At 35.4% G+C, this 26,614-nt stretch overlaps 4 protein-coding genes across 5 annotated transcripts; all 4 read left to right on the forward strand.

The window, feature by feature from the left end:
- The first annotated feature begins 216 nt into the window (after positions 1-216).
- On the forward strand, positions 217-5,135 carry LOC108979775 (ribulose bisphosphate carboxylase/oxygenase activase, chloroplastic-like). Of its 2 annotated transcripts, none has more exons than XM_018950526.2 (5): positions 217-457; positions 2,302-2,618; positions 2,818-2,923; positions 3,033-3,591; positions 4,489-5,048. In XM_018950526.2, exons 1-5 carry the CDS (start codon positions 386-388, stop codon positions 4,773-4,775), a joined length of 1,341 nt encoding a protein of 446 aa, XP_018806071.1. In that variant the 5' UTR covers positions 217-385; the 3' UTR covers positions 4,776-5,048. The 2 variants fall into 2 exon arrangements, with proteins under 2 accessions (XP_018806071.1, XP_035545259.1); XM_035689366.1 differs by lacking the exon at positions 217-457 and adding an exon at positions 1,841-1,982 and having other exon boundaries at positions 4,489-5,135.
- Positions 5,136-5,911: 776 nt separating this feature from the next.
- Positions 5,912-8,571, forward strand: LOC108979776. Its single transcript, XM_035689120.1, has 3 exons — positions 5,912-7,042; positions 7,321-7,410; positions 7,468-8,571. The coding sequence occupies exons 1-3, from the start codon at positions 5,912-5,914 to the stop codon at positions 8,569-8,571; spliced, it is 2,325 nt and encodes a 774-aa protein (XP_035545013.1).
- Positions 8,572-10,638: 2,067 nt separating this feature from the next.
- LOC109000195 lies at positions 10,639-11,391 on the forward strand. Its single transcript, XM_018977029.2, has one exon. The coding sequence runs from the start codon at positions 10,639-10,641 to the stop codon at positions 11,389-11,391; it is 753 nt and encodes a 250-aa protein (XP_018832574.2).
- An 11,892-nt stretch (positions 11,392-23,283) lies between these two features.
- Positions 23,284-25,839, forward strand: LOC109006813 (L-type lectin-domain containing receptor kinase S.4-like). Its single transcript, XM_018986211.2, has one exon. It carries the CDS (start codon positions 23,635-23,637, stop codon positions 25,687-25,689), a length of 2,055 nt encoding a protein of 684 aa, XP_018841756.1. The 5' UTR covers positions 23,284-23,634; the 3' UTR covers positions 25,690-25,839.
- The last annotated feature ends 775 nt before the right edge of the window (positions 25,840-26,614 follow it).

Here is a 26,614-nt window from a genome sequence, read left to right on the forward strand (position 1 = left end):
GACAGATTTTTTTTTAAGAAAAATAAAATCGAGAAGATTATCAGATGAAGCCGGCGAGTGAAAAACTTGAAGGAAGAAAGAAGGACTACCAGTAAATGCGCCCAATAAATTCTCTCTTTATCCAAAGAAACTTAGTCAAAGGGAAATTAAATTCCCAAGAAACAAGCAACCTCCTCACTCCCCTCCTTCAAACTGAATTCAACCCATACTTTCCATTTCCAAGGACCCAAACTCTGGCTCTCTCTTCATGTCAGTAGTAAGTATAGTAGAGTGAGCAAAACCCACCAAACCAGATACGTTTATCTACTATGTGACCATTGATGAGGAAAGTGCGAAGCACGTCTACTATTCCACAGCTAAGAAGTGTTCCACCATGTGAACATCGATGAGGAAAGTGCAAAGTAAGGCTACTATTCCACAGATAAGAAGTGTTCCTGAGAAAGCAGGGGTCTTTCAGGTTAGGAAAGCAAGGGTCTTTTTTTTTTTTAAACGATATTGTCTATTCGTTTAACAGAACATATTTTGGTTCAAAGTAGATCAAACTCGATTTGAGAAAGAAAAATGCAGAATATGACTAATAGAAAAATGATGGTGGCTCTGTGTTTTGACAAATGAAGAAGTTTGTTGAGGAAGCCTGGGTCACGAGAGAAATCCCGCATGCGTGTAGCCACTTTCATCTAAATGATATGGCGACTACCTAGAGGTTGAGAAATGGAAGACGAACGGAAGCTGGTGAAAGACGAACAGAAGCTTGTTGCATAGACGAAGGGGAGAGATGCCGTCGTGCTATAGGTATTGAAGGTTGGAGTGAAAACGAAGCTTCTTGAAGACGAATGGAGGGATACGAAGGGAGAAGAAAAAGTCGAATCTCATATTTGTAGGATATTCGATTGTGATTTTCCTCTGTTTTCTTGGCAACCAAACAGACTATTACGAACTATTCTTGTGATTTTCCTTTATTTTCTCGGCAACCAAACAGACTGACTTCTGCTGTCCTACTGCGAAGTTAGTGGCAATGATGGTGCTGAGCGTGCACATGCCATCTTAGAAATTAGTAAAGAAATTATATGTAAGTTGGTAAGGTATTTAAGAATAAAATTCAACCTGAGTTCTCAAATTCATTGGAAATGTGAAGAAAAATAAATTTCGGCTTGTGAAGGAAAAAAAAAAAAAAAAAAAAAGAGGCTTTGGCCGAGATTTCGAAGGGTTACGAAGAAGTAGAAAAGTTTGAGGATTTATGGAAAAATAGTACATACATTGACTCGTTTCCTTCTTTTGATCTCTTCCTTTTCATGCTTATGCAAATTTCAGTTCTCCATTCTCTTTCGCTAGTTTTAAGCAACTTAAAAGACTTTTGAGTAACATAGATAGAGATGAACAGTCGTAGAGTTGAGTGAAATGAAGATGTATAAAAAATAATTATTTTTTTTATAAAAAGTGGGCCCGGTTACGCGGGGGTTTCGCCAACTGGTTATAAGTAGAGTTTTTGAATTTCTATAAACTTAAAAATAAAATATTAAAATTAATACAACTTTTTTAAATTTAAAAAAAAAATATTAATTTTTTAATTTTTAATTCTTAAAATTTAATAAAATATTTAACTCATTACTATTATTCGAAGCGTATTCATATTCCCAGCGTCGGAAATAGCCCACGGTGATGAAAGAGCCCACGATCCAGTCACCCAAGAGCCACCTAATACAGCCAATTCCATCTATGCAGCCGTTGGGAAAATCGTATGCCAATCCACAGGATTCCCATTTCCCTTTCGCTTTCTTCGGCAGAAGCTCACACCCATGCTATGTACATATATAAAGTCCCTCTCACCTTGGCAGCTTGCACTCTCTTCTCCTTATAGACGACACTCCAAAAAATTTTCAGTTCCATTACGTCTCTACTCTTGAAGCCTCCCACTCCATTGCAACCTTCTGCAATCAATGTCTGCTTCGGTTCCAGCTGTAGGAGCTCTTAACAGAGCACCGGTACTCTGTTTTTCCCTCCCCCCTTTTTGTGTCACATGTGCTGCTCCATTTCCTTCTTACTTGGTTTTCACCGAATACATTCTTGAATTTTTCTGTTGTTTTCATCGAGAAATTCAGCCAGTGCCGTATGCACTTCCGTGTATTGCTTCAGAGAATCAGAGTTTTAATATACCTATGTTCTTAATTTATTCTCACTTAAAATGTTTTAACTCTACTCCTGTTTCTAAGACGTATGGGTGAATTTTCCTTTTCTGGCTTTGTTGAAATTATTGGATGGAATCAATGATATCATAAAATGAAAACAATATGTATTTCGCAGTGGAAGTTGAATGGGTCCGTGGCCCGAGTTTCGGTTCCAAGCTCGTCATTCTTGGGCAAAAGCATGAAGAGGGTGACGTCCATGATCACCCACAAGAAGATATATTTTGGGAATTTCAAGGTTATAGCAAAGTACGATGAGCAGAAGCAGAGCTCCGAGGATAGATGGGGGGGATTAGCCTTTGACAGTTCCGACGATCAGCAGGATATCACTCGAGGAAAGGGAATGGTGGATACTCTCTTCCAAGCTCCCATGGGTTCCGGGACTCACCATGCTGTCATGAGCTCTTACGATTACATTAGTGTTGGTCTTCGCCAGTAAGTTATTCATTTTGTCAGTACAATTGATTTCTGCTTTTTCATGTTAATCTCGAATAACAGAGATTGGGTTAGCAATTTCCAGAATCTCGTAAATTTATCTTTGTGTTCTGTTGTTTGAGGACGAATTAGATGGTTTACGTCTTTTAATTCTGGACTTGAGACTTTGAACATGTGACACGATTGAGTTCTTCTGCAGATTCAACCTTGATAACAACATGGATGGGCTTTACATCGCTCCTGCATTCATGGACAAGCTTGTTGTTCACATCACCAAGAACTTCTTAAACTTGCCAAACATTGAGGTTGTTGGTGGAATATTTCATAGTAGAAGTGAGGGCTGGTTCTTTTTTCTTTTTTTTGGTTACATGATTTATGAAATTATTTCAGAGATATGGTGAATAATTGCGACAGGTTCCTCTCATCTTGGGTATCTGGGGAGGCAAAGGTCAAGGGAAATCATTCCAATGCGAGCTTGTCTTTGCTAAAATGGGAATCAGCCCCATCACGATGAGTGCTGGAGAATTAGAAAGTGGGAATGCTGGAGAGCCTGCAAAACTGATCAGGCAAAGATATCGTGAAGCGGCAGATATCATCAAGAAGGGGAAAATGTGCTGCCTATTCATCAACGATCTCGATGCTGGAGCCGGTAGGCTTGGAGGAACAACACAATACACTGTGAATAATCAGATGGTGAATGCCACCCTTATGAACATTGCCGATAGCCCAACCAATGTCCAGCTTCCTGGCATGTACAACAAGCAGGAGAATCCTCGTGTCCCCATTATTGCCACTGGAAATGACTTCTCAACATTGTATGCCCCTCTCATACGTGATGGTCGCATGGAAAAGTTCTACTGGGCACCAACTCGGGATGACTGCATTGGTGTCTGCTCAGGTATCTTCCGGACAGACGGTGTGCCCGAGGATGACATAGTGAAGCTTGTCGACACCTTCCCCGGACAGTCCATAGGTAAATATTGGACTAATTAGTAGATCTGATTTGATTAGTATTTAGTACTATATTGTGTTTCATGGGGGTCTGTTTGATAAAATCATAAATAGTGAAATAAGAACAACCAAAGTTCATGCTCCTAATATATTAAAATTTGGAGAAAGCAGCAACTTGACATAATAGACTAGTTCATATGAAATGCTGACATGGAAAGAATAGGAACATATTGGATGTTTCAAATATTTATAGCTGAAGGTTCCATTTAAGAAGACTTCATAATATGGAGAAAACAACTTCTTATGATCAATTATAAATTGGTTTTAACCCTAGAATATAGAAAATAAGAAGGAATAGATGGCAGACAGAACCATTCAAGAGATCAAAGGAACTTTGGTGATTAAGACGAGGATAGGAAAAGTGGACTTCAAACACTCTTTAATTGGGTGGTTGAGATACACTCTTTAATTGGGTGGTTGAGATCTTATGTGTTAAGGAATAATCTCACATTATCAGTGGACAAAGTCTTTGGTATGTTTATAAGGAATTAGCAATCATTTCTTGTTGAACTAGTTTTATGAGACGAGTTAGGTCTATGAATTTTTTCATGGTATCAGAGTCTGCTACAAGACGAATGGGGGTCCACATATTTATCCCGTGACAAGGAATAAAAAAAATATTGGCCCGCACTTGACAGATGGTGTTGAGGAATAATCTCACATTACATGTGAACAAGGTCGTGGGCATGTTTATAAGAAATTATCAATTCTCTCTTATTGAACTAGTTTTTATAAGATGAGTTTGACCTATGAATTTCTTCATTATGCTTTCAAATGAGACCCGAGAGAGACATAAAAAAAAAAAAAAAAAGTCCAAATCATCTGATAGTTTTAACATTTTGTTTTCAATTGTGTGCAGACTTCTTTGGTGCCCTGAGGGCAAGAGCCTATGATGATGAAGTGAGGAAATGGATATCAAGTGTTGGGGTAGAAAATGTTGGGAAACGGCTTGTGAACTCAAAGGAGGGACCTCCAACCTTCGAGCAACCAAAAATGAATCTGCAGAAGCTCCTCCAGTATGGAAACATGCTGGTTCAAGAGCAGGAAAATGTAAAGAGAGTCCAACTGTCTGAAAAGTACTTGAAAGAAGCAGCTCTCGGAGATGCAAACGAAGATGCCATCCGAAGTGGAAATTTCTATGCTTAGGTTCTTCATCCTTAAAGGTCTTGATGAGAACTTTTCATCTGGCTTTAGGATTTATACACAATCGGAAAAGGATTTTGAGAGAAATTATTTAAGTTTTCAATAATTCTTTGGCTGCAGTCAAGAGCAGCCCAACAGTTCAAACTTCCTGTACCCCAAGATTCAATGCGGCAACTTTGATCCTCCATATAGCTAGAAGTGTTGATGGATGTGCCTGTAAATTTCAGAACTGTTCCGCTCATATATTTTGAATATATTTACCACTCATAAACCTGAAAAAATGGCATGAATTACTCAATTTATTAAATGAAAAATACATTATTTAACTAAGTTAAAGTAGAAAACTTATTTTGTTCTATCCCCCACATTTGGAGTGCTGCTTTCATTATTTTGTAATTCAATCTATGGACCAAGCATTTCTTATTTATTTATTATGTCTTTATTTCAGCAAATGGCAAAGATCACATGCTTATTTTCTTTGGTTGTGCAAGATTTTATGAAAGGAAAATGCTAGTATGTGTTCGGAATTTGCCCCTCATTTTGACTATACAGGTTTTCTTTTTTTAATTTTTTTTATTTAATAAATAAGAAATTAATTTTTAATATATTGATGTATTTTTTTATTTTTTAAAAATATTCAAATATTTTAAAAAAATTAATAAAAAAATAAATTTGTACTAAATGACATACTCAACAGTCAAAGCTAGCGGCAGCCCAGACGACTCTTTATATAATTAATAACACTGGGGTCACCCATGTGGTCAATATTCCTTAAGGTTCTGTATTCAATAATTCTTAGGAACACAGATATCTAGTAGGGGACGTATGTCGTCCATGATGTAAAATAAATAAAACAGTGTTAGGCCTCGAGTTGTGGGGTACATGTCATCCCTTTCCAGTGAAGCGATAAGGGATATAATTTCTATATTTTATTTTCCTTTGTTTTGCATATATTAATATGAGAGCTTGGGGGACCGACCCTCTTCTATTTTATATTATTTCCTTACAATAATAACAATCTCAAAAATCGCAGTTTCGAGTTCCTCATCTTTTTTTCCTCTCGTACCCGTAGAGGATGGGGTTTTTCCTGCCGTCTGGTGCAGGGGCTCACTTTTTGCTTTTATACTCATTGTTCTATTATGGTGGAGGATTTGGAGGGGCTTTCTGGTAAGCTCTCTCTAACCGAATCGGAACGGGAGACTGTCGATGTTGATGTTGATGTTGATCTGTTACAAAACACTATTGATCGAGGAGAAAAGTGTTTGATTATACAGTTGCTCACGCTAAGGAGTTACAACCAGATGGCTTTCAAGCAGATGCTTCGGCGCGTTTGGCGTCCGTCGAATGGATTGAAACTGCAGGAACTTGATTCAAAGTTCCTCTTGGCAGAATTTGAGGATGTGCGTGATAAAGAAAGAGTTGTTCGCGATGGGCCGTGGACTTTCGACGAACACTTGGTTCTGGTTAAGGACTTTGATGGCTTTCAACAAGTTCAGCAAATCCAATTAACCAAAGCATCCTTCTGGGTTAGGATTCATGATTTACCCCTGGCGGCTCGTAGTGTTGAAGTTGGGCAATTAATTGGGAAATCATTGGGGCATATGGAGGATATCGATTTGATAGATGGAGAGATTGCTTGGGGGGAATTCATGCGTATTCGTGTATGCATCGACATTACAAAGTCCTTGTTGCGTGGGAAGAAGCTTTGTATTGGTTCGCGTACTCCCTACTGGGTGCGATTTTCCTACGAACAGTTGCCTGATTTTTGCTTTATCTGTCGGAGGATAGGTCATGCTTTCCGGGATTGTGACCAGGCGCAAGATTTTGATGAAAAGGACACCCCTTTTCCATATGGCCAGTGGTTGAGGGGTGGCGGGCGTGGGGTTAAAATGATGGTGCCTAATGGGAGGCGTCCGCCGTCCTCGGAGGTGAATCCCGTTTCCACGGCCCAGCGCACGAATGGGGTTGTTCTTGAGGATGTTGCGGCGAAACGTACTCCGCCAGTTACACCTGGTCCTTCGGAGCCGTGGTATGCGGATTTAGCGGAAACGGTTGAGCCTATGGTGGAGTCTGTTGAGGGGTTTAGCAGCACGGTTATATCGAATGGATTGAAGAAGGTGATGGAACGTGGTCCACAGACTCCACTAATGACAGTGTTTCCTTCGCAGTCTGAGGCATCTTTGCAGCCAGTGGGCCCATCTGATATGGGCCTAACAAATCCACCTACAGTGGGAATGTACGAGACTAAAGCTCAGGAGGCCTTGGGCCCGGTAAGTAAAGAAGGTCGCTGTTGTGCTAGGAAGGGCTTGGTGAGCCGAAAGTAGCAGTCGTCTCCTAGCCGAATGGATGCGAAGAGGAAATCTGTTGTTCCCACGGATAGGTCTCCTCTAGTAGGGGGGAAACGACGGAAGCTGGGGTCTCCTATGAAGACTAGGGCTGAGGACCTCCATGAGGTTCAAATTGATATATCGGCAGAGGCTGGACACCAGCCCTGCCGACAACAATGAAAATATTATGTTGGAATTCCCGTGGGCTTGGGAACCCACAGGGAATTCGTGCTTTGCGGGAGCTAATCACGCGTGAAGATCCCACAATGGTGTTTCTTCAGGAAACTAAATTGAAGACTCGGAAGATGGAGGTATGTAAGTATAAATTAGGTTTTAATTCTTGCTTTACTATGGATTGTATTGGGCAGAGTGGGGGGCTAGCGTTATTGTGGAGGGGGGATTTGCAAGTGAGGTTAAAATCTTTCTCTATCAATCATGTTGATGTTCTTGTAAATGAAGATGCTGCTCGTGAGTGGAGGTTTACGGGTATTTATGGAAACCCGCAGACTCTAAGCCGATTCCTCACATGGGATTTGATACGTCAGTTACATGATGATGATGATGATGATGTACCATGGCTGTTGGGGGGCGATTTTAATGAAGTATTGCAACTGAGTGAGAAGAAGAGAGGTCGAACACGATCTGAGAATCAAATGGCCGCATTCCGTGAGGTGTTGATGGATTGTTCTTTGCGGGATATGGGTTTTCATGGTCCAAAGTTCACGTGGTCAAATGGAAGGGAAGGCACGGAAGCCATTAGTGAGAGGCTTGATCGGTTCTTGGGCAATAACAGTTTCTTTGGTCTGTTTCCCCAAGGGGTGGTGAGGCATGGAGTGGCTGCTCACTCTGATCATTTACCTATTTGGTTTGACACTGAAGGTGGGATTGTTAAAGGAAAACGATCGCGAAACTTCCGTTTTGAAGCAATGTGGGTAGGGGAGCAAAAATGTGCTGACATTATTGAGGATGTTTGGATGACTGGGAATAGCATTGGAAACAATAATATGGAGGGGGTGATGCAGCGTATTAAACTGTGTTGTCATCGATTGGCATCATGGAATAAATTGTCATTTGGACATGTAAAGCAAAAGAAAGCTGAAGCTAGGCAAAGGCTAGAAGCTTTACAAGCTAAAAATGAAGAGCAACCTGATCCAGTGGGATTGTCACAAGCCAAAGAAAATTTGCAAGTATGGCTTGAACGGGAGGAAGTATTGTGGAGACAGCGATCTAGAGTGCAGTGGCTCCATGAAGGGGATCAGAATACTCGATTTTTCCATTCCCAGGCTAACATGCGAAGAAGGAGGAACTGGATTAAAGGCCTCAGGAATGAGCAGGGTGATTGGGTTGAAGGAACTTTGAAGAACAATCTGATTCTTGGTTTTTTTCAGACCCTCTTCTCAGCTTCGGAGCAGCAAGGTCAGCAGGAAGTTTTAGATTGTGTGGAGAGGAAAGTCACACCAGAGATGAATTAGCAGCTTACTAGGCCATATGAAGCAGCGGAAGTAGAGGTGGCTCTCCAACAAATGCATCCAACGAAAGCTCCAGGCCCCGATGGTATGTCTCCCATATTTTTCCAGCACTATTGGCCTATGGTTGGTAATTCTGTGATACAAGCTGTTTTAAATACTTTGAATTCGGGAAAGATTCCTAAGGAGCTTAATCACACTTTCATTAGTTTAATTCCAAAAAAGAAGACTTGTGAGATGGTGACTGATTTTCGACCTATAAGCCTTTGTAATGTGGTTTATAAACTAGTTTCGAAAGTGATGGTTAATAGATTAAAACATCTACTACTTCCTGTTATATCTGAATCTCAATCTGCTTTTGTTGGGGGTAGATTAATGACTGATAATGTGCTGATTGCTTATGAGCTTGTGAATTATCTAAGACAAAAAAGGAAGGGTCGAAAAGGTTACATGTCCCTGAAATTGGATATGAGTAAAGCGTATGATAGGGTGGAGTGGCTGTTTTTAGAAAATATTATGCTGAAGTTGGGATTTGCTGAGTCTTTTGTCCATATGGTCATAGAGTGTGTAAAAACAGTTTCTTTTTCCATCTTGGTGAATGGTGAAGCCCTAGGGCATATTATTCCTACTAGAGGTATTAGGCAAGGGGACCCTTTATCCCCTTACCTATTTCTCTTTTGTAGTGAAGGATTAAGTGCTCTACTGAAAGATGCTGAGAGGAGGAGTCTGGTGCGAGGTATAAAAGTATGTAGAAGGGCCCTGAGTGTAAATCACCTTCTCTTCGCAGATGATAGTCTTATTTTCTGTAAAGCTGATTCTCTAACCACCTCTCATTATTCAAAAAGTGTTACAGCAGTATGAGTTAGCATCAGGACAAATGGTTATAAGGGAAAGACTGCTGTGGGTTTTTCAAATAATATCCCAGCATTGCGACAGAGAGAGATTCTTGAGTTGTGGGGGGTGAGAACTTTCCAGCAGTATGATAAGTATCTAGGTTTGTCTAACCTAGTGGGGAGATAAAAAACTAGAGCTTTTGAGGAGATTAAAAGGAAAGTGTGTGTTAAATTGCAAAGCTAGAAAGGGAAGCTATTATCTCAAGGAGGGAGAGAAGTTCTTATAAAAGCTGTTGCTTTATCCATCCTTACTTATGCCATGAGTTGTTTCAAATTACCGTTGGGTTTGTGTAGGGAGTTGGAGAGATTGATGGCTCGGTTTTGGTGGGGGCAAAAAGAGGATGAACGGAAAGTACATTGGATTAAATGGCAAAGGCTTTGTTTGTCGAAATTTAGAGGTGGTATGGGATTCAAGAACTTACACTTTTTTAATATGGCATTGTTAGCAAAACCAAGGTGGCGGATTTTACAGAATAATGACTCTTTGTTACAAAGAATTTACAAAGCAAAATACTTTCCACATGTTCCCTTTTTTCAAGCAAAGTTGGGTCCCAACCCTTCTTATGCTTGGAGAGGAATACTTGAAGCTCAAAAGTGGTTAAAGGCAGGTTGTCGGTGGTGAGTGGGGACGAGGGAGAATATTAAAATCTGGAATGATTTTTGGATACCAGGACATAGCTGTTTACAGCCAGCTCTAGATGGACTTTCTGTGAATGAGGCACACGTGGAAGCAACAGTAGATTCATTAATCAACCAAGCTTCCAGATTGTGGAATATAAGTCTTGTCAGATCTCTCTTCAATCCAAATGTGGCTGATAGGATTCTTCAAATCAGATTGTCAAGCACTGCGTATATGGATAAATGGCTTTGGAATGAAGAATCAAGTGAAAATTTTACTGTGAAGAGTGCCTATCGATTGATACAGAACCTGAACACTGAAGGGGATGGAGATAGCTCTTCTCTTATGGCTGATAAGAAACTTTGGAAGGGTCTTTGAAAAATGAAAGTGCCTAGTAAAATCAAGATCTTTGCGTGGAGAGCTTGTAAAGATATTCTACCTACGCTTACTAATTTGAGACATAAAAGAATAGATGTGGCTAATGTTTGTTGTTTCTGTCTGGATAATGGGGAGGACGTAGCACATGCTCTTCTTTTTTGTTCTCATATCCGATTGGTATGGATGCAGTATCTCCCTTCAGTGCAGCATGACCACCAGCAGGCAACATTCTTGGACCAAGTTTGGCTTGTTCTAGATAGAGGCAATGCGACAGATTTAACTATGTTTTTTCTGATTGGTTGGAGCTTATGGAATAGAAGAAATAAGATGATGATGGAAAAAATTGTGATTGACCCTTTGGCTGCAGTGAACCATGCTTTATCTTTACAAAAGACATTTATACAGTTGAAAACTTCTAATGCTATGGGAAGAGGAAAACTTTGCAAATGGAAGCCACCTCCACCAGGTTTCTTAAAGCTAAATGTTGATGGTGCAATGTTTGCAGATGTGGGAAAATCTGGAATAGGGGTGGTCTTACGGGATGAGGCTGGGCAGGTGGTTATGGCAGCAACCAAAAAGGAGGATTTTGTTGATGAACCTGCTACAATCGAGCTGCTAGCTGTGTTAAGAGGACTACAATTTTTTCTTTCACTTGGGATTCCTAACTTGGTGGTTGAATCTGATTGTCTAGTTGTGGTACAGGAATTGCAAGATAGCCAAGAGTCTTTATCATCAAATGGGAATCTGATTCAGGATGTTAAAAGGCTCATGCAGCTTTTCAGAAATTCAAGTGTTCAACATGTTTATAGGGATGGAAATGGGGTGGCCCATACTTTAGCACGGTATGCATGGAATGTAGATGATGTGCAAATGTGGTGGGACGCGGTTCCAGCATTTGTAACTCATGCACTTTGGTTTGATCAGATTGACATGTAATTTCTTTTTATGAATGAAAGTTTGTTTCTTATCAAAAAAAAAAAAACAATCTCAAAGGAATTAATTTATGTGCTCACTTTATTAAATCTATTTTTTTTAAAGATAAATTTAATTTTTTTTTACACACCAATCACACTTCATATCATATTACAAAAAAATATATTTGTTAATGTGTGTTTTATAATCATCCTGCCGGAAATGGAGAAAAAGTCAATCTTTGCCCACGGTGGCGATTTGAGCTTTGGTCGATGCATTTGAACTTTAAAGTCTACAAAGGAGGTCCAGAGCGACGGTATGGTGTCCATAAGACGTCTATTGTAAGTAAATAGAAAATAAATATAATAAATATAAATAAATAAAGAGTCATACAGATTTACGTAATTCAGCGCAAGATCTACATGCACGTGTTATTTGGAAAGAAAATCCACCATAAATAGGAGTATTTTACAATAATAATGATGCTCTTACCATCCATTATTACCCCTCTACTACCCAAAGCCTAAATTGCTTACTTTTTCTTTTCTTTTTAGCCTTGATTCAAACAGAAGCTTTTGAAGCAAGTATCCTGTCTCCGTTCGCGCCAGCCACTCTGAGAAACAAAACAGAATCCCGTTGCGCCCAATTGTTCTCACAGGTGAGCTCTCCCTCCAACCACAAGCCACCGTAAACAACACGGACCAATAGCCCCTCTCTCCTCTCTTCTCTCTCTCTATAGTTTATAATCACATTTGCTATTTTCTACTTGTTTATAGGAATACTACAAAAACATTTTATGCTGCAAGTATTGTCTATCCCTTCAGCCTAATGTGAGGTTTTTTGATCATGTTATTTTTTGCTGTGTTGATTCTTATTTATTGTGCAGAAACTCTTAGAGCTGAGAGGATTTGATGTTGGTAATTTAACTATAATCAGCTTATCAATTTGTAATTATTTGTGGTATGAGGGATAGACAAGAAGCTTTTGTAGTTTACAACAGCAGCCCAATATGGAGAGAGGAGGAGAGGAGCAGGGGTGCGATTGTGAAAATGTTTTGGATGAATGAGCTTTTGAGTTTCAAATCGCTTAGAACATTAGTATTGGTCTATACATATACATATATAAAATCACCTCTTTTACATAACCAATTTACCATTCAAGCAAAATTCTCACATTGGCTTATGCATATTTGAGACAAAATAATAATAAAATCAATTTTTTTTATACATATTTTGAAATTAGCATCCACTACATACATTTGACATTAATAATATAAATTCAATAATAAATTTTTTTTATATATATTATATTAAAAATATAATAAAATGAAAAAAATATATAATATATTATAATAATAAAATGAATGTGCATGTAAATGTTTGTTATATTGTTAAATGATGGAGAAAAGGAAACAAATTGTGAGAGAAAGAGTGTGAGAGAGAAATAATGATTAAAATATATTTTGTGGAGTGAATAGTAATTATCCAAATTTGGATAAGCACTATTCATAACTGGCTAAATATTTAGAGAGAAATGATACTTGTAGTCGTGAGTGTACAAGCATCGTGCAGTCGCTTTAAAAAAATGAATAAATATAAGACCTACATAAAAGAAATTAATTTTTTAATTGTAGACTCTACTCTTTTTCAAAGTAACTATTCGACGTTTACGCATTACACGACTGTATGTAACATTACTCTTGTATATTTAGATATATATAAGTCAATATAAAAGATTTTAAAATCATATTATATTATACAAATATGACTTTTTATATATATCTACCTCTATCTTAAAAGTGTCTATAACATCAACAGTAATGAATAGTTTAACTCAATCCGGCATCATCTTCTTCTTAGTTGAATGTTAAACATCTAACCCAGCAGCGTCTTCTTCTTCTTCTTCTCTCTCTCGCATGTTTCTTTTCTTTCTACGGCTCAATCGCATGTTTGTTTTCTATCTTCGGCTCAACAACATAAGAGTATTTCTTCTTCGTTTATCTTCTTCTCCGTATGATTTCTTTCTTCATTTTAGATGTATTTTTGAATCCCGATTTTGTTTCTTCTTCGTTTCTTTTTGGTTTGAAGAGAGGAAGAGAGAGAGTTGCCGTGTGATGTGAATGACAGTGTGCGACGTAGAGGGAAAGGGAGGATCGTGGTGGCTGGGTCTGGTAGAGATTGTCACCGGTGTGAAGTGGTGGAGGTGCGGTGGCCTGGGTGGCCGTGTACGGCTGCGCTGGTTGAGAGAAATGGGAGAAACCCATTTCGGTTGAGTTTCCGCGGGGGAGAGATAGGGCTGCACGTGGTGGATATCGATGGTGCCTCGGTCGGTCCTCGGTGTGAGAGGGACTCCCCGGTGGTGGCGGCGAGGCTAGCCGGCGCACGGCGGCATTGGGCTAGGCTGAAGAAGAACAGCCCGTGCGGATGAATCGGGCCAGAGAGAGAGACAACGTGAAGAAAAAAAATTTAATAAAATCATTATAAATTCACTACAAAAAAATAATATATACAAAAAATCATAAACAAATTATCAGCAGCTAGAAAAATTATTTATATCACAAAAAATCATATTTATTTACTCTATTATTATTTAATTAGTTGTGATGTGAAGTACTGGAAAGCAAAAGATAAAGATAAGTATTTTTAACTTATTTATTAATGTATGATAATATGTCATTTTCTATATTTTGTTGACCGGTGGGCATATACAGATATACCCATGTAATTTTCCGTTCAAAAATGAATGAAAAAGTTGCTTTTCTGGGATAACCACAAACGTGGGTCAGGAGAGAATTGACAATCTATCTCTTTCCAAACAAAATTATTGAGTTCGAGGAAGAGATTAATAGATTCTTAGGTTTTCAGATACTTTTATATATTTTTTTAAAATATTATTTAAATATAAAATATTTTTTAATTTGTTAATCTAATCATTACAATTTTCTTAAATATAAATTTTTTAAATTTTAAAACAAAAACTACATTAAAAAATTATATTTCAATAATATTTTAACTTTTATAATATTTTTATTTTAACTTTTTTTCTCTCATTTTCTAAAATCAAATAAAACATCTTAATCCAAATAATTTTATATATTACTATTCACAAACCATACTATTAATACATTGATCCAAATCATATCTAAGGATATGATGTCTACGTGTGTTGTTTTGTAAAAGATGAGGCTGTTGCTAGTATATTAAAATTTTTAAGATTTAAATCCAACCCTTCATTTTACCACTTTTCATTTTTTTTTCTTCGGTTGGATTGTTTCGATTTATGCAGTGAAGTACTATCATTATCACAAAAATTCTCCACATCTCCTTTCACTTGTTAGGTACAGAAATTGAATTCATAAAAAATTCTTTATATACTACTTATTTTACTTATTTTACTTATGATTATATTTTTTTTTAAACACAAAACATATTTATATTTTACAAAATAAATTATTTTTCAACCGAATAAATATGCCTGCACATTATCCAACCGCTAGTATATATATATATAAACCAACGTGGATGCACTCAAAAATCCTCCATCTCTCAACCGATCTAATATTTTTTATTGGTCTCTATGGGTGATAAGTGAAAATTTTGATTTTATGTCATTTCGTTATCATCTTCTTACGTGCCTGACCCAATTTCTCTTTCTCCCATTTGTCACGTCACTTCCCCCTTTACCTTTGACTTCTCCCTTTCTCACTGTCCTCATCTCTAAATTCCTTTCCTCCAAAACCCCTTTTTGAAGTTGGGCCTATGATGCGATATGGTTCAGGAATATTTTATCCTTTTTAATATCAATAATTTAATTTTTTATAAATATAATGTAATTAGTAATTTAAATGCCGAAAATCAGCAAACCAACATCTTTATATTACTATAATCAGTCACCCATGGTTTCAATATTCCTTGAGATTCCGTTTTTAATAGTTCCTTGCCAACGAAGCAATACGTGACCCTTGAGATGCCGCGCGCTCCTTGAATACGAGAATAGAATTAGTAGAAAGTTAAAGGGAATGTAACGTGAAGAGACAAAAGACATCATCCATTTATTTAACTTAGTGGGAGTTCGTGATCATCATGAGGTGGGTGTTGATCAATGGCTCACTACTACTCCTCCCAAAATCCGAACACATGAATCGAAGTGGCTTTTTTTATTTCTTTTTTTATTTGAACGGCTAATATTTATGCTAAATATTCAAAGTCATGAGAACAAGATGCAAAATGATTGCATTGGTGGAATGACACGCAGGCATATATATAGATGCTTGGTGTTGTATTCCAAAGGTAGGTAGGTAGTTTAATGTTCAAGTCGTATGTAAGAAAAACATACATGAAATCGTTTATTAATGGGAGTGGTTTGACCATGGCCATGAGAGTATGACTTCAAACCCCTCTCTATCTCTCTCTCTCTCTCTATATATATATAAATAAATATAGATAGAAGTTACTATTGAGAGCATCCATTTTATACACATTATATGGTATCATTTAGACCACACATCTCCTCAAGTGAATATTGGAAACAATCAACTAGAAGCAGTCACGCTGTGAGTGTAAAATATGCACTACTATAATGACTTCTCTCTAACATTACTATATATATATATATATATATATATATATTCCTTTCATCTTCAACATTAATCTGTCATTTTGATGCATGGGGTCATGATCAAAGGGTTCTCCAATCACCAAACTGATTCCTATATATGATTCTTGGTAATTTGTTATATTTAAGAGCTTCTTTAATTTGATAGTAAAAATACTCTAGAATTTAACATTTTGTTTCTCATCTAGAATTTAACATTTTATTTCTCATTTTCTCTTCTCCCAACTGATGATACACCTACAATTCTTTTTACCATCACTTTTACAACTATATTTTAAAATAAAGATATTTATATATGTAAAATGATGTTTTATAAGTTATTTTATAGAAGAAAAAATTATATTTATAAGTTGATAACACAATTAATAAAATATTTACATTGCATAATTTAATTTAGAAGATAAATTTTAAAATTTAAAATTTTAAAATTAAATCTGAATATTTAATTGATATAGACAGTGTGCTTTACACACCGACTTGATAATAGAATAATTCTTTATAAGAAAATACCCCTAATTTAAAAATATAGTTCTAGAAAAGATTGTAAAAATGCTTCTATCTCTGTCAATTTTCTTCTTCTCTGTACTTTTCTATTTTTTTCTTTTTCCTTTCCTCACGAGGAATGATGCACAATATATTTCATAACAATGTTGTACAATAAGTGTATTTTTATAAAATAATATTACTCTTATAAGATATTTTATAAAAATACCTCTCATTTAAAATATAGTTACGAAAAATATTGTAAAAAGTGTTGTGTGCAAATCATTTTCCAAAGAACAAGAGTAACCCATAGTCAGGGCTCGAGTCTCCTCGTCTCCAATCATGTACGCGTTCGGACCCACGACCATGGTTGTGGGATGGGCCAAGCGGAAATAGAATGGAGCCGGAGAGGGAAGTGACTACCCTACTTGGCAGGTACTGAGGTAGAGGGATGTGGGCGTCGAGTAGAAGACGTGAACACTCGAGAGTCAAGACATACAACCAAGCAATAGAATGGCTTGCATTAAGCTGAATGTATAATATTGTAGAAGAGTTTTGATACTCATTATCCTCACATACTATATTTTTTTTATTCTTTCTAAACTAATTGAATTTTTCTACTCATCATCCTTATATTACATATTTGATAAGAAAAAAAAATTAAAAAATTAAATATGATGTATAGTGTGTAGTGTGAGGATAATATATAAGTAGAATTTTTCATAGTAGAATCCCACGTAAATTTCCTTAAATATTTGACATGCATATATTATATCCATTAAGGAAAATGCTACTGGAGCCCCTCAAATTTACTGTTCAATTTTATCGTTCATGCATTTTAATTTTTTTATTTTTTTACTTATTGGTTAAGAAATTGATTATTAATAAAGTTATATAGACTTTTTTCTTAATAATCAAGAACGTTAAAAAAATACTTTAAAAAAAATCAAAAGAAAAAGAAAAAACAAATTTATAACTAGCAATATCCGCCGGCAACCCTCTAGCAGTGTAGCACCATCCTTGTATTAATATTGTAGAATCCCAAGTAACTTTCCTTAAATTGGCCTGTATGGTTGATTAAGGCCGTTTGGATTCAAAAAAATATTTCATCTCATTTTATATTATTTTATTATTATAATTTTTTTAATTTTTTATATAAAATATAATAAATAATTTAATTTTTTCAAATCTCAATTTAATTTTTATAAATTTTAAAATAATAATAATAATATTCTAACAATATTTTTTTCAACTTTTATCTTTTATCTAAAACTATCTCATTTTATCTCTAAATTCAAAAAAAAAAAACAAGGAAAACCACCATACGAGACGACCGATATCTCTGGCATGCCTTCCATCTGGAGTCGTGTGCAGTATGGCCGTGGCCCGTGCATGGTGCATGACCACAAGGATAGGGCAGTGTACCCAACATGCAAACAAATTTACAGAAAGATGCTCTGTGTAACAATCTAACCTCACGTTACTTTTTAATAGATTTCGCTTTATTTATCTTTAATTTAATTTTAATTATGAATTTTCAGTAAAAAATAATAATATTAAGTTAATAACTTCAAATCGATGTGGTGTAAAAATATAAAAATACATTTATAATATATATATATATATATATGAAGTCAGTAATTTCTGGTGCCATTGTCAAGATTAAAAAAAAATACATCTATATTTTTTTATAATTCCTTTTTATAATTTTGAGAACGATTATATAAAATTGGAATATTCAAATAAAGAAAGTTGGCCGTGAAAGAATTATAAAGAGGGTAGTGCTAGTGTGCCATCCAATTTTAATCGCTGGTCATGCCTATTAGTATAATTTTTATTTATTTTTTTATTTTTTTAATATATTGTTAAAATAAAAAATATAACAATATATTAATAATCATTTTTTTAATCAAAAAATTAAATATAATTAAAAAAATTAAATACATAAACGATTAAAATAAGATAGCAAAATAAAACGATATGGTATCATTATTGTTATAAAAATGTTTCAAAGCTGAGGCTCAGACTTACGAGTCTATGACAGAAAATATCATAAAAAATGAAACAAAATTATTATTTTTTTTTAAGTTTTTTTTTTAAATAATGGGAGTTGAAGGAATGACAGAGAATAGAAATATATATATCTTTTTATATTTAAAAGTGTGTATCGTTTGATAAATAGTAAGATAAATAGTAATAAACAGTGATAAACATTATTCTTATTTTACGCTTCCCTTCTTCGTTCATCTCTATATTCTCACAGCAATTCTCTTCACAAAATCACTATAAAATATCACAAAATACTATTAACATATAAATATCATATCATAAATAAATTATCAAATTTAATTTATAAAATACTAATATTTTATCATTAAATAAATGATAACATTTTGTTAAATATTTTTAAAAAGGTATAACTATATAAATAATTAGAATTTTAACATAATTAAAATATGATAATATTCTTAATTAACTAAAGAGAACTACTACAACTAATGAAAAATTAGCTCGAAAATATGTTCTGAATGTGTATTTCACTTTTTTTATTTTTTTTTATTTTTTTTTCATATATTTTTTTAATTATTATAAATATTTTTTAAAAAAATAAAAAATTTATAATATTATTAAAAAATATTTTCTTAATCACTAGATAAAAAAAAAAAAATTAGACAAACGTCTCTTAGACGTCACCCTACTGCTATATAATATATATATATATATATATATATATATATATATATTTATAAGAAAAAAAAATTGGACACCAATCGAGTAGAGTGGAATTTGAAGACTACAAGCAAGGTCGATTAGTTGACCAGATTTCTCCATCTTTTTGAGAAATTACAGCCACAATAATAACCAAACTTGAGAATTTTACAAATCTTTTTGAAAAAGTGGTCACTTTCTTGTTTGGATTTCATTGACCAAATGGTTCAGATGTCATTTCCCATCTTTTGACTATTTTAACATTAGGACAGGAGAAAGAGAGATATCTTTACTAATTTGGTAAGATAAATATGGCACTCAATATAACTATATTCCACATTTTAATTGCGCAAAAAAAAATAATATTTGTAGTAGTTGATTACGTAAATATAGTATAATTTCTTTAAAAAAAATAAATAAATATAGAATCTACATAAAAAAAATATAAAATTTTAATAATGAATTCAACTTTTTTTAAAAAGATAATATAATATATACACATTCTACGATTATATCTAACATTACTCAATGAAGCAATTCTCATACTATTCAACCATATCTAGCGTAAAATATGAAATCGTGACGCTCAAATGACTCAGGTGTCAATTTCCTCCCATAAATAAATAAGAATCAATATTATACGTCTATAATGGAGATAAGAATAATTTATTTTAAGAATATAATATAAATAATTTAATTTAAATTTTTTTATTAATTTAAAATTTTTAGACAACTAATAATTTTACTAATATTAAGACTTATTCAAATACTAAACTTTATTTAATTAATTATTTATATTATATCAATATTGAAAAGGGTGGTGCTTCTGTATCCGAGAGGAGTGACCAATAATACATTTGCGTGACTATTTTAATTTTATTAATATTAAAAAATATAACACATAAATACACTATCGGTCAATGTCTCGAACACTCCATTAGCATTTTTCTGTTGAAAATGATATTAGAGTAGACTTTGGAAATCGAAGATATGAAGGACTAATATTTATTCTCTTATTTTGGAAGTTCTCTAATATTGCTTGTTATCTATCAGACGTGACAGCAGACGTGACAGACGAAGTCAATCTATTTATTTTTGACATGAATAATTACAGTCTTACTATTCTTTCGCCATCTTTCTAATATTCTTTTTAATTTAGATTAAGAGTTGAGATGAAATAAAATGAGTTGACATAAAAATTAAATAAAATATTATTTTTTAATAGTATTATTGTTTTAAATTTGAAAAAGTTAAATTATTTATTATATTTTGTATGAAAATTTAGAAAAATTATAATAATAAAATAAGATGAGTTGAGATTACTTCTCAATCCAAACGGAGTCTTAAAATAATAAAGAGGTGGTAAAAAAACTTTAAGTCTATCATTACCCGATTCATGAAAAATAACCAAACTAGATAATAAACTTCAAACAAGTGAATGGTAAAAGTACTTCTCCTTGGTATTTTTGATGACATGGAGGGGGTCTTATTTTTCTCTCTACTTTGGAGAGACGATTAGGGTTGATGATGGCGCTAGCAGCCGGCCCTATGTTTGGGCCCCAGTCTGGGACGGTGTGGCAGGGCGTGGGTGTTGGTTCTGTTCGGGATTTTGCAAAGGCTTCGTTTTAGAAGGCTGATAGTAGTTCGTCTAGTGCTTTTGTGGAAGTGGTGATTGCAAGTCCATAGATGCTTCTTGAAGTGGAGCTTCCTTTTTATCCAAAATTCATTGTCGAGGAGATGTATTTTCTGTTTTACAAATCTGAAATCAAGCAGCTGACAGAGCCTTTCAGATTTTCGATGGTGCTTAAATTCTTACTTAAAAGGCCATCGCTGGACTATGTACATGGGTTTACTAAAAATAAATGGGGAGTGTGTTCTGTTCCGATGGTTAGGCAGCTACGCAATTCGTGAAATGTTCTTATTTGGCTTGCAAATGAGGAGGATTTTATTAGTGTGATGGCTCGAGGAAATTCTGATATAGAGGGGGTTCCTTATAGAGTCTCGCATTGGACACCGGATTGTGTCAAGGAGGAGGATTCATCTTGGGTTCCTATATGAATTACATTTGAAGGATCTTAATTGTCCTATGCTTCTGGTTCATGATAGATTACCAAGACTAATAGCATGGAAGTCGCCAAAAAGAGGATTATTTAAACTTAATGTTGATGGTAGTTGTTATAGAAATCTGGGGAGGTTCGATGGTGGGGGATTAATTCGGGATTCAAGGGGGAAGGTGTTAGCGGGTTTTACTCATTTTTATGGGCATGCGACAAATAGGATTGTCGAGTGTCAGGCTCTTTTTTATAGTTTTAATTTGTGTCAATCTGTTAGGTTGAGAGATTTATTGATGAAATCTGACTCAAGTATGGTGATGGGTTGGCTAGCTTTCAGGATATGCAAATATTGGTTTCTTTGAGACTTTTGGAAGGAGATTAAAATCCTTGTGAATGTGCTTAATATTTGATTTTAACATATTTTTGGAGAGGCTAACATGGCAGTAAATTTTTTGGTAAAAGAAGGAACGATGGGCAGAACCATTGATTTTTTAGGTGAGGATTTAGTGCAAGGAAGACTATGGAGCAATGTTCGACTTGATTTATTGAGTACTCCTTATATTCATCATTGCTGTATTTTTTTATGAAAACTTGTATTCATTATTTTCCTCCACCGAAGTTATTAATAATAAAAGGCTTGACCTCGTTTTTGGATTAAAAAAACAATTGTGAAAGGTAAAAGTGAGAAAAGAGAAAGGAGCACACTTAGATCGGTTAAGGTTTGAGAGATGGAGAGGTTGGACGAATATTGAGAACTCAATTATTTACAAACATTGTGCGCCGCCGACTTTAATTCTTAATATTAGAGTGGTTTGGATTTAAAGATGAGTCGAGCTAGATTGAGATGATTTATAAATAGTAGAATAAAAGTTAAATTATGTATTATATTTTGTGTGAAAATTGAAAAAAATTATTTTAAAATTTAAAAAAGTTAATTTATTTATTATATTTTATATAAAAATTTAAAAAAATTATAATAATAAAATAAAATAAATTGAGATAAATTAAACTAAATTACCAATACAAACGAGACCTGAACCTTCTTTCCTGACAATATGCGGTTGTTTAGTCAAAAACTACATCCATGGTTACATAGTTTAACAACATTAATAATAATAAAAAAAAAAAAAGAGTCAGTCGAGAGTGGCTGGTGGTTGCTGGTGTGGACCCATGACTTTACTAGTCTCTTTCGTGGGTGGTGTCCCTAGCCTCTTCTTTAAGGTGGGTTTCACTTTAATTATAGAATTGATAGTGACCTTTCTATCTTTATATTTATATAATATCTCTTTAAATTAATTTATATTAAATTATATATTTTTAAAATTTTATATAATTATAAATAATATTTTATTATTATTTTATAATTTAAAAAAATATTATTCACTTTCTAAATATTATTTTACTATTTTTTTCCTATAATTTCTTTCTCTCAACAGCCACGCAAACAAAAAAATCAAAGATGATCGAACAAGATTGATAATTACTTATTTGAAGCATATTGAGAAAAAATAATTTGATAATATAATTGCTTATTTGAAGCATATCAAGAAAAAAAAATTTAGTTAAAAAAATATTTTATTATTATTTAATTTAAAGATACATAATTCAATGTGAGAATTTTTCTTGATATATAAAATCAATATCCAAAAGATGTAATTTTACATATGCATATACAGAAATTAATACTAGTGCTCTAGAGACAAGTGTTTGCCTCGAAAGAAACGAGGCAAAAAGAAAGTATAGATGTTGAAATCTAGTCCCCTTAGGATTTAGAGTTGAAATGAAAGTTGAAATATGAATAAAATATTGTTAAAATATTATTTTTTAATGTTATTATTATTTTGAGATTTGAAAAAATTAAATTGTTTATTATATTTTATATAAAAATTTTAAAAAATTATAATAATAAAATGAGATGAAATGAGATGAATTGAGACTATTTCTCAATCCAAACGTAATCCAGAGAGAAGAAAAAAAAAAAAAAAATTCCTGTCATGAGGTTAAACAGGGAATACAGAACAGCTTGTGGCTATCCTCAGAACCCTGTCTTGTTCATCTCGCCAACAAAAGAAACAACTTTTCCTCCGTAGTCGTGGCTTGGGAGTCCAGAGTTCGAGAGCCGGTTTGTCTTCTTGTACCATGGTCTAGACGTTTAACTACAAAATCGATATCTTGAATGAACTGTTTGCTTGCCCATGTGCCTAGTTGCTGTCCAAGATCTAAATAACCTTTCGCTGTCAGATATTCTTCTCTACTGCTTCAAATCCTTCTGATTGAGAACTCTATTCCCACTTCAAAATTTCATACTCGCCGTGCGGCCCGTGCCTATACAATTCTTATCTCGCCAACCTCGTTTATATCCGAAACCCTCTCTGGATTCTAAATGCCTTGATTCTTGTGTTAAACTATGGCCAAGTTTCTTCGATTTCTCTCTGCTTTTATCTTTCTTTCAATTCCGGTTTCATCCCAGATCACCGAGCTGTTCTTTCCTGGATTTAGTGATGTGGGCACCAACATAACCTTAAATGGTATCGCCGAAATCGAAAAAACAGGCATTCTTAAATTAACCAACGACACCAGTCGATTAATGGGCCATGCCTTCTATACCTCTCCATTTCAGTTCAAGAACTCCACCAACGGTAAGGCTTTCTCTTTCTCCTCCTCGTTTGCTTTTGTTACTGTCCCTGAGTACCCGAAGCTCGGAGGCCATGGCCTGGCTTTCACAATATCGACCTCCAAGGATCTTAAAGCTCTGCCCAGCCAGTATCTGGGGCTCCTTAATGCCAGCGATGTCGGAAATTTCTCCAACCATCTCTTCGCAGTTGAATTCGACACTGTCCAAGACTTCGAGTTCGGAGACATAAACGACAACCATGTTGGCATTGATATCAATAGCTTACAATCCAACGCCTCCGCCGCCGCTGCATATTTCACCGATGATTCAACCAAACAAGATCTTTACCTCAAGAGTGGGAAACCTATTCAAGCGTGGATCGACTACGATTCAGCTGAACATGTTGTCAATGTTACGATTTCGCCATTTTCTTTAAAACCCAGAAAGCCAATCTTGTCATTTCCTGTAGATCTCTCTCCGATCCTTGAAGAATTTATGTTCGTTGGGTTCTCTGCTTCAACGGGTTTGCTCGCTAGCTCACACTACATATTGGGCTGGAGCTTCAAGATTAACGGGCAAGCTCCCGCCCTTGATCTCTCTTCACTGCCTTCGCTACCGGGACCCAAGAAGAAGCACACGGCTCTAACAGTAGGAGTTTCTGTTGCAGCTATTGCTCTTGCAGTATCTGCAATCTCTATTTCGATTTACCTGTTTAGGAAAATAAAAAACGCCGACGTAATCGAAGACTGGGAGCTCGAACTTGGCCCGCATCGGTACTCTTACCAAGAACTGAAGAAAGCAACCCATAGTTTCAGAGACAAAGAGCTACTTGGGCATGGTGGGTTCGGTCGAGTTTACAAAGGGACGCTTCCAAATTCGAAGACCCAAGTTGCGGTTAAGAGAATCTCGCACGATTCCAAACAGGGTCTTCGTGAATTCGTGGCGGAAATTGCTAGCATTGGGCGGCTTCGTCACCGGAATTTGGTTCAATTATTGGGTTGGTGTCGTAGACGAGGCGATCTTCTTCTTGTGTATGATTTTATGGCTAATGGGAGCTTAGATAAGATCTTGTTTGATGAGCCAAAGGCAATCCTCAGTTGGGAGCAAAGGTTCAAGATCATCAAGGGAGTCGCTTCTGGGCTTCTGTACTTACACGAGGGCTACGAACAGGTTGTGATACATAGAGATGTGAAGGCTAGCAACGTATTGCTCGACAGTGAACTCAACGGAAGATTAGGAGATTTCGGGCTTGCAAAATTGTACGAACACGGTACGAACCCGAGCACAACGCGGGTGGTGGGCACTCTAGGCTATCTTGCACCAGAGCTGTCGAGAACAGGCAAGGCCACAACATGCTCTGATGTGTTTTCATTTGGTGCATTTTTGCTCGAGGTTGCTTGTGGGCGCAGGCCCATTGAACACAAGGCGATGCCTGAAGAGTTGAGTTTGGTGGATTGGGTGTGGGACAGATTCATAGAAGGAAATGTCCTTGATGTGATTGACCCTAAGCTGAATGGGCAATATAATGAGGATGAGGTGGTGAAGGTGTTGAAACTGGGGCTAATGTGTTCAAATAATGCGCCAATTGCACGGCCAAGCATGAGGCAAGTGGTTAGATATTTGGAAGGAGAGGCTGAGATCTCGGAGGACTTGAGGACGCCAGGTGATTACAATGGAGGGAAGGGTCATGTGGAGGGATTCGAGGAGTTTCTGCACTCCTTTTCAGCTTCTTCCTATGACAGGATGAGGTCTTATTCTTTCAATAGGACCAGAGATGTGCATGCTAGTTTTGCTACACTTTCAAGTTCTCCTCTCTCCCTTCTCAATGGCAGAAGGGAAACTAGGTAGTGAATTCCTCTTCTTTTGTTTCTTGTGAGGTTTCTGTTTGGTTTAGTGGAAAATTTTTGAAAGAAACATGTTGCAGATAAAAAAAAAATATAGAATTCATATGCGAAGAGTTCAGTTCTTCAGATCATATACACAGTTATTCTTTTCTTACGGAAATTTTGTATTGAGTGCAACTTTTTCTTCATTCTCTTCCCCTGAGCTATATATAACTGGCGTTATTTGTCATCCTTATCATCTCCATTAAAGCATTCCTACTCAAGGGTCCATGTTTATTGGCAGAGAAATGCTTTGGGTTACAAAGTGATTTTATAGAAGTAAACTCATAAATTAGTGTAGTATATTAAATTGACGTATTACATCAGATTATAAAATTATTTTTATTTTAAAATATATCTAATATATCACATAAAACTTAGTTAATTTGTGAGATTACCTTATTGGCACTATAATAGTGAAAAAGATGATAATTCTGAAGGCCAAATCTGTTGGCTATAACAGTCCCTGCTTTGATTATTTGGTGGCCTATCTGGGGAAGGGGGATTTTTTTCCCCCTTTTTTTGTTAAATTTCTTACCTTTACTATAATTTAACATCCGGTCCTCCCGTTTTGGTCCAATTCCTTGGTTTGATCCGGTCGAAATTGACAAAAATGATTGCCAAAATCCTGGTTATTTTGGACCGACGGCTAATGCCATTCACATTGTAAATATATTACATTAAGTTTTAAAATTGAGATTTTAGTGGATGCCACTTCATCAAAATCAAAGATGAATTTTTAATAGAAGTAAATAAGCTTTACAAAGTAGCGACCATTATCAACCACCTCTCTCTACTAGAATGAGTTCTCCCCAAATATTTTACGAGTCTTTCCCCTCTTTGTAGGGGTTTTCATTCGAGTTTCAGACCGGATTTTCAGGTATACCTGG

Source organism: Juglans regia, chromosome 4, assembly GCF_001411555.2.
Source record: "Juglans regia cultivar Chandler chromosome 4, Walnut 2.0, whole genome shotgun sequence".
NCBI lineage: Eukaryota > Viridiplantae > Streptophyta > Magnoliopsida > Fagales > Juglandaceae > Juglans > Juglans regia.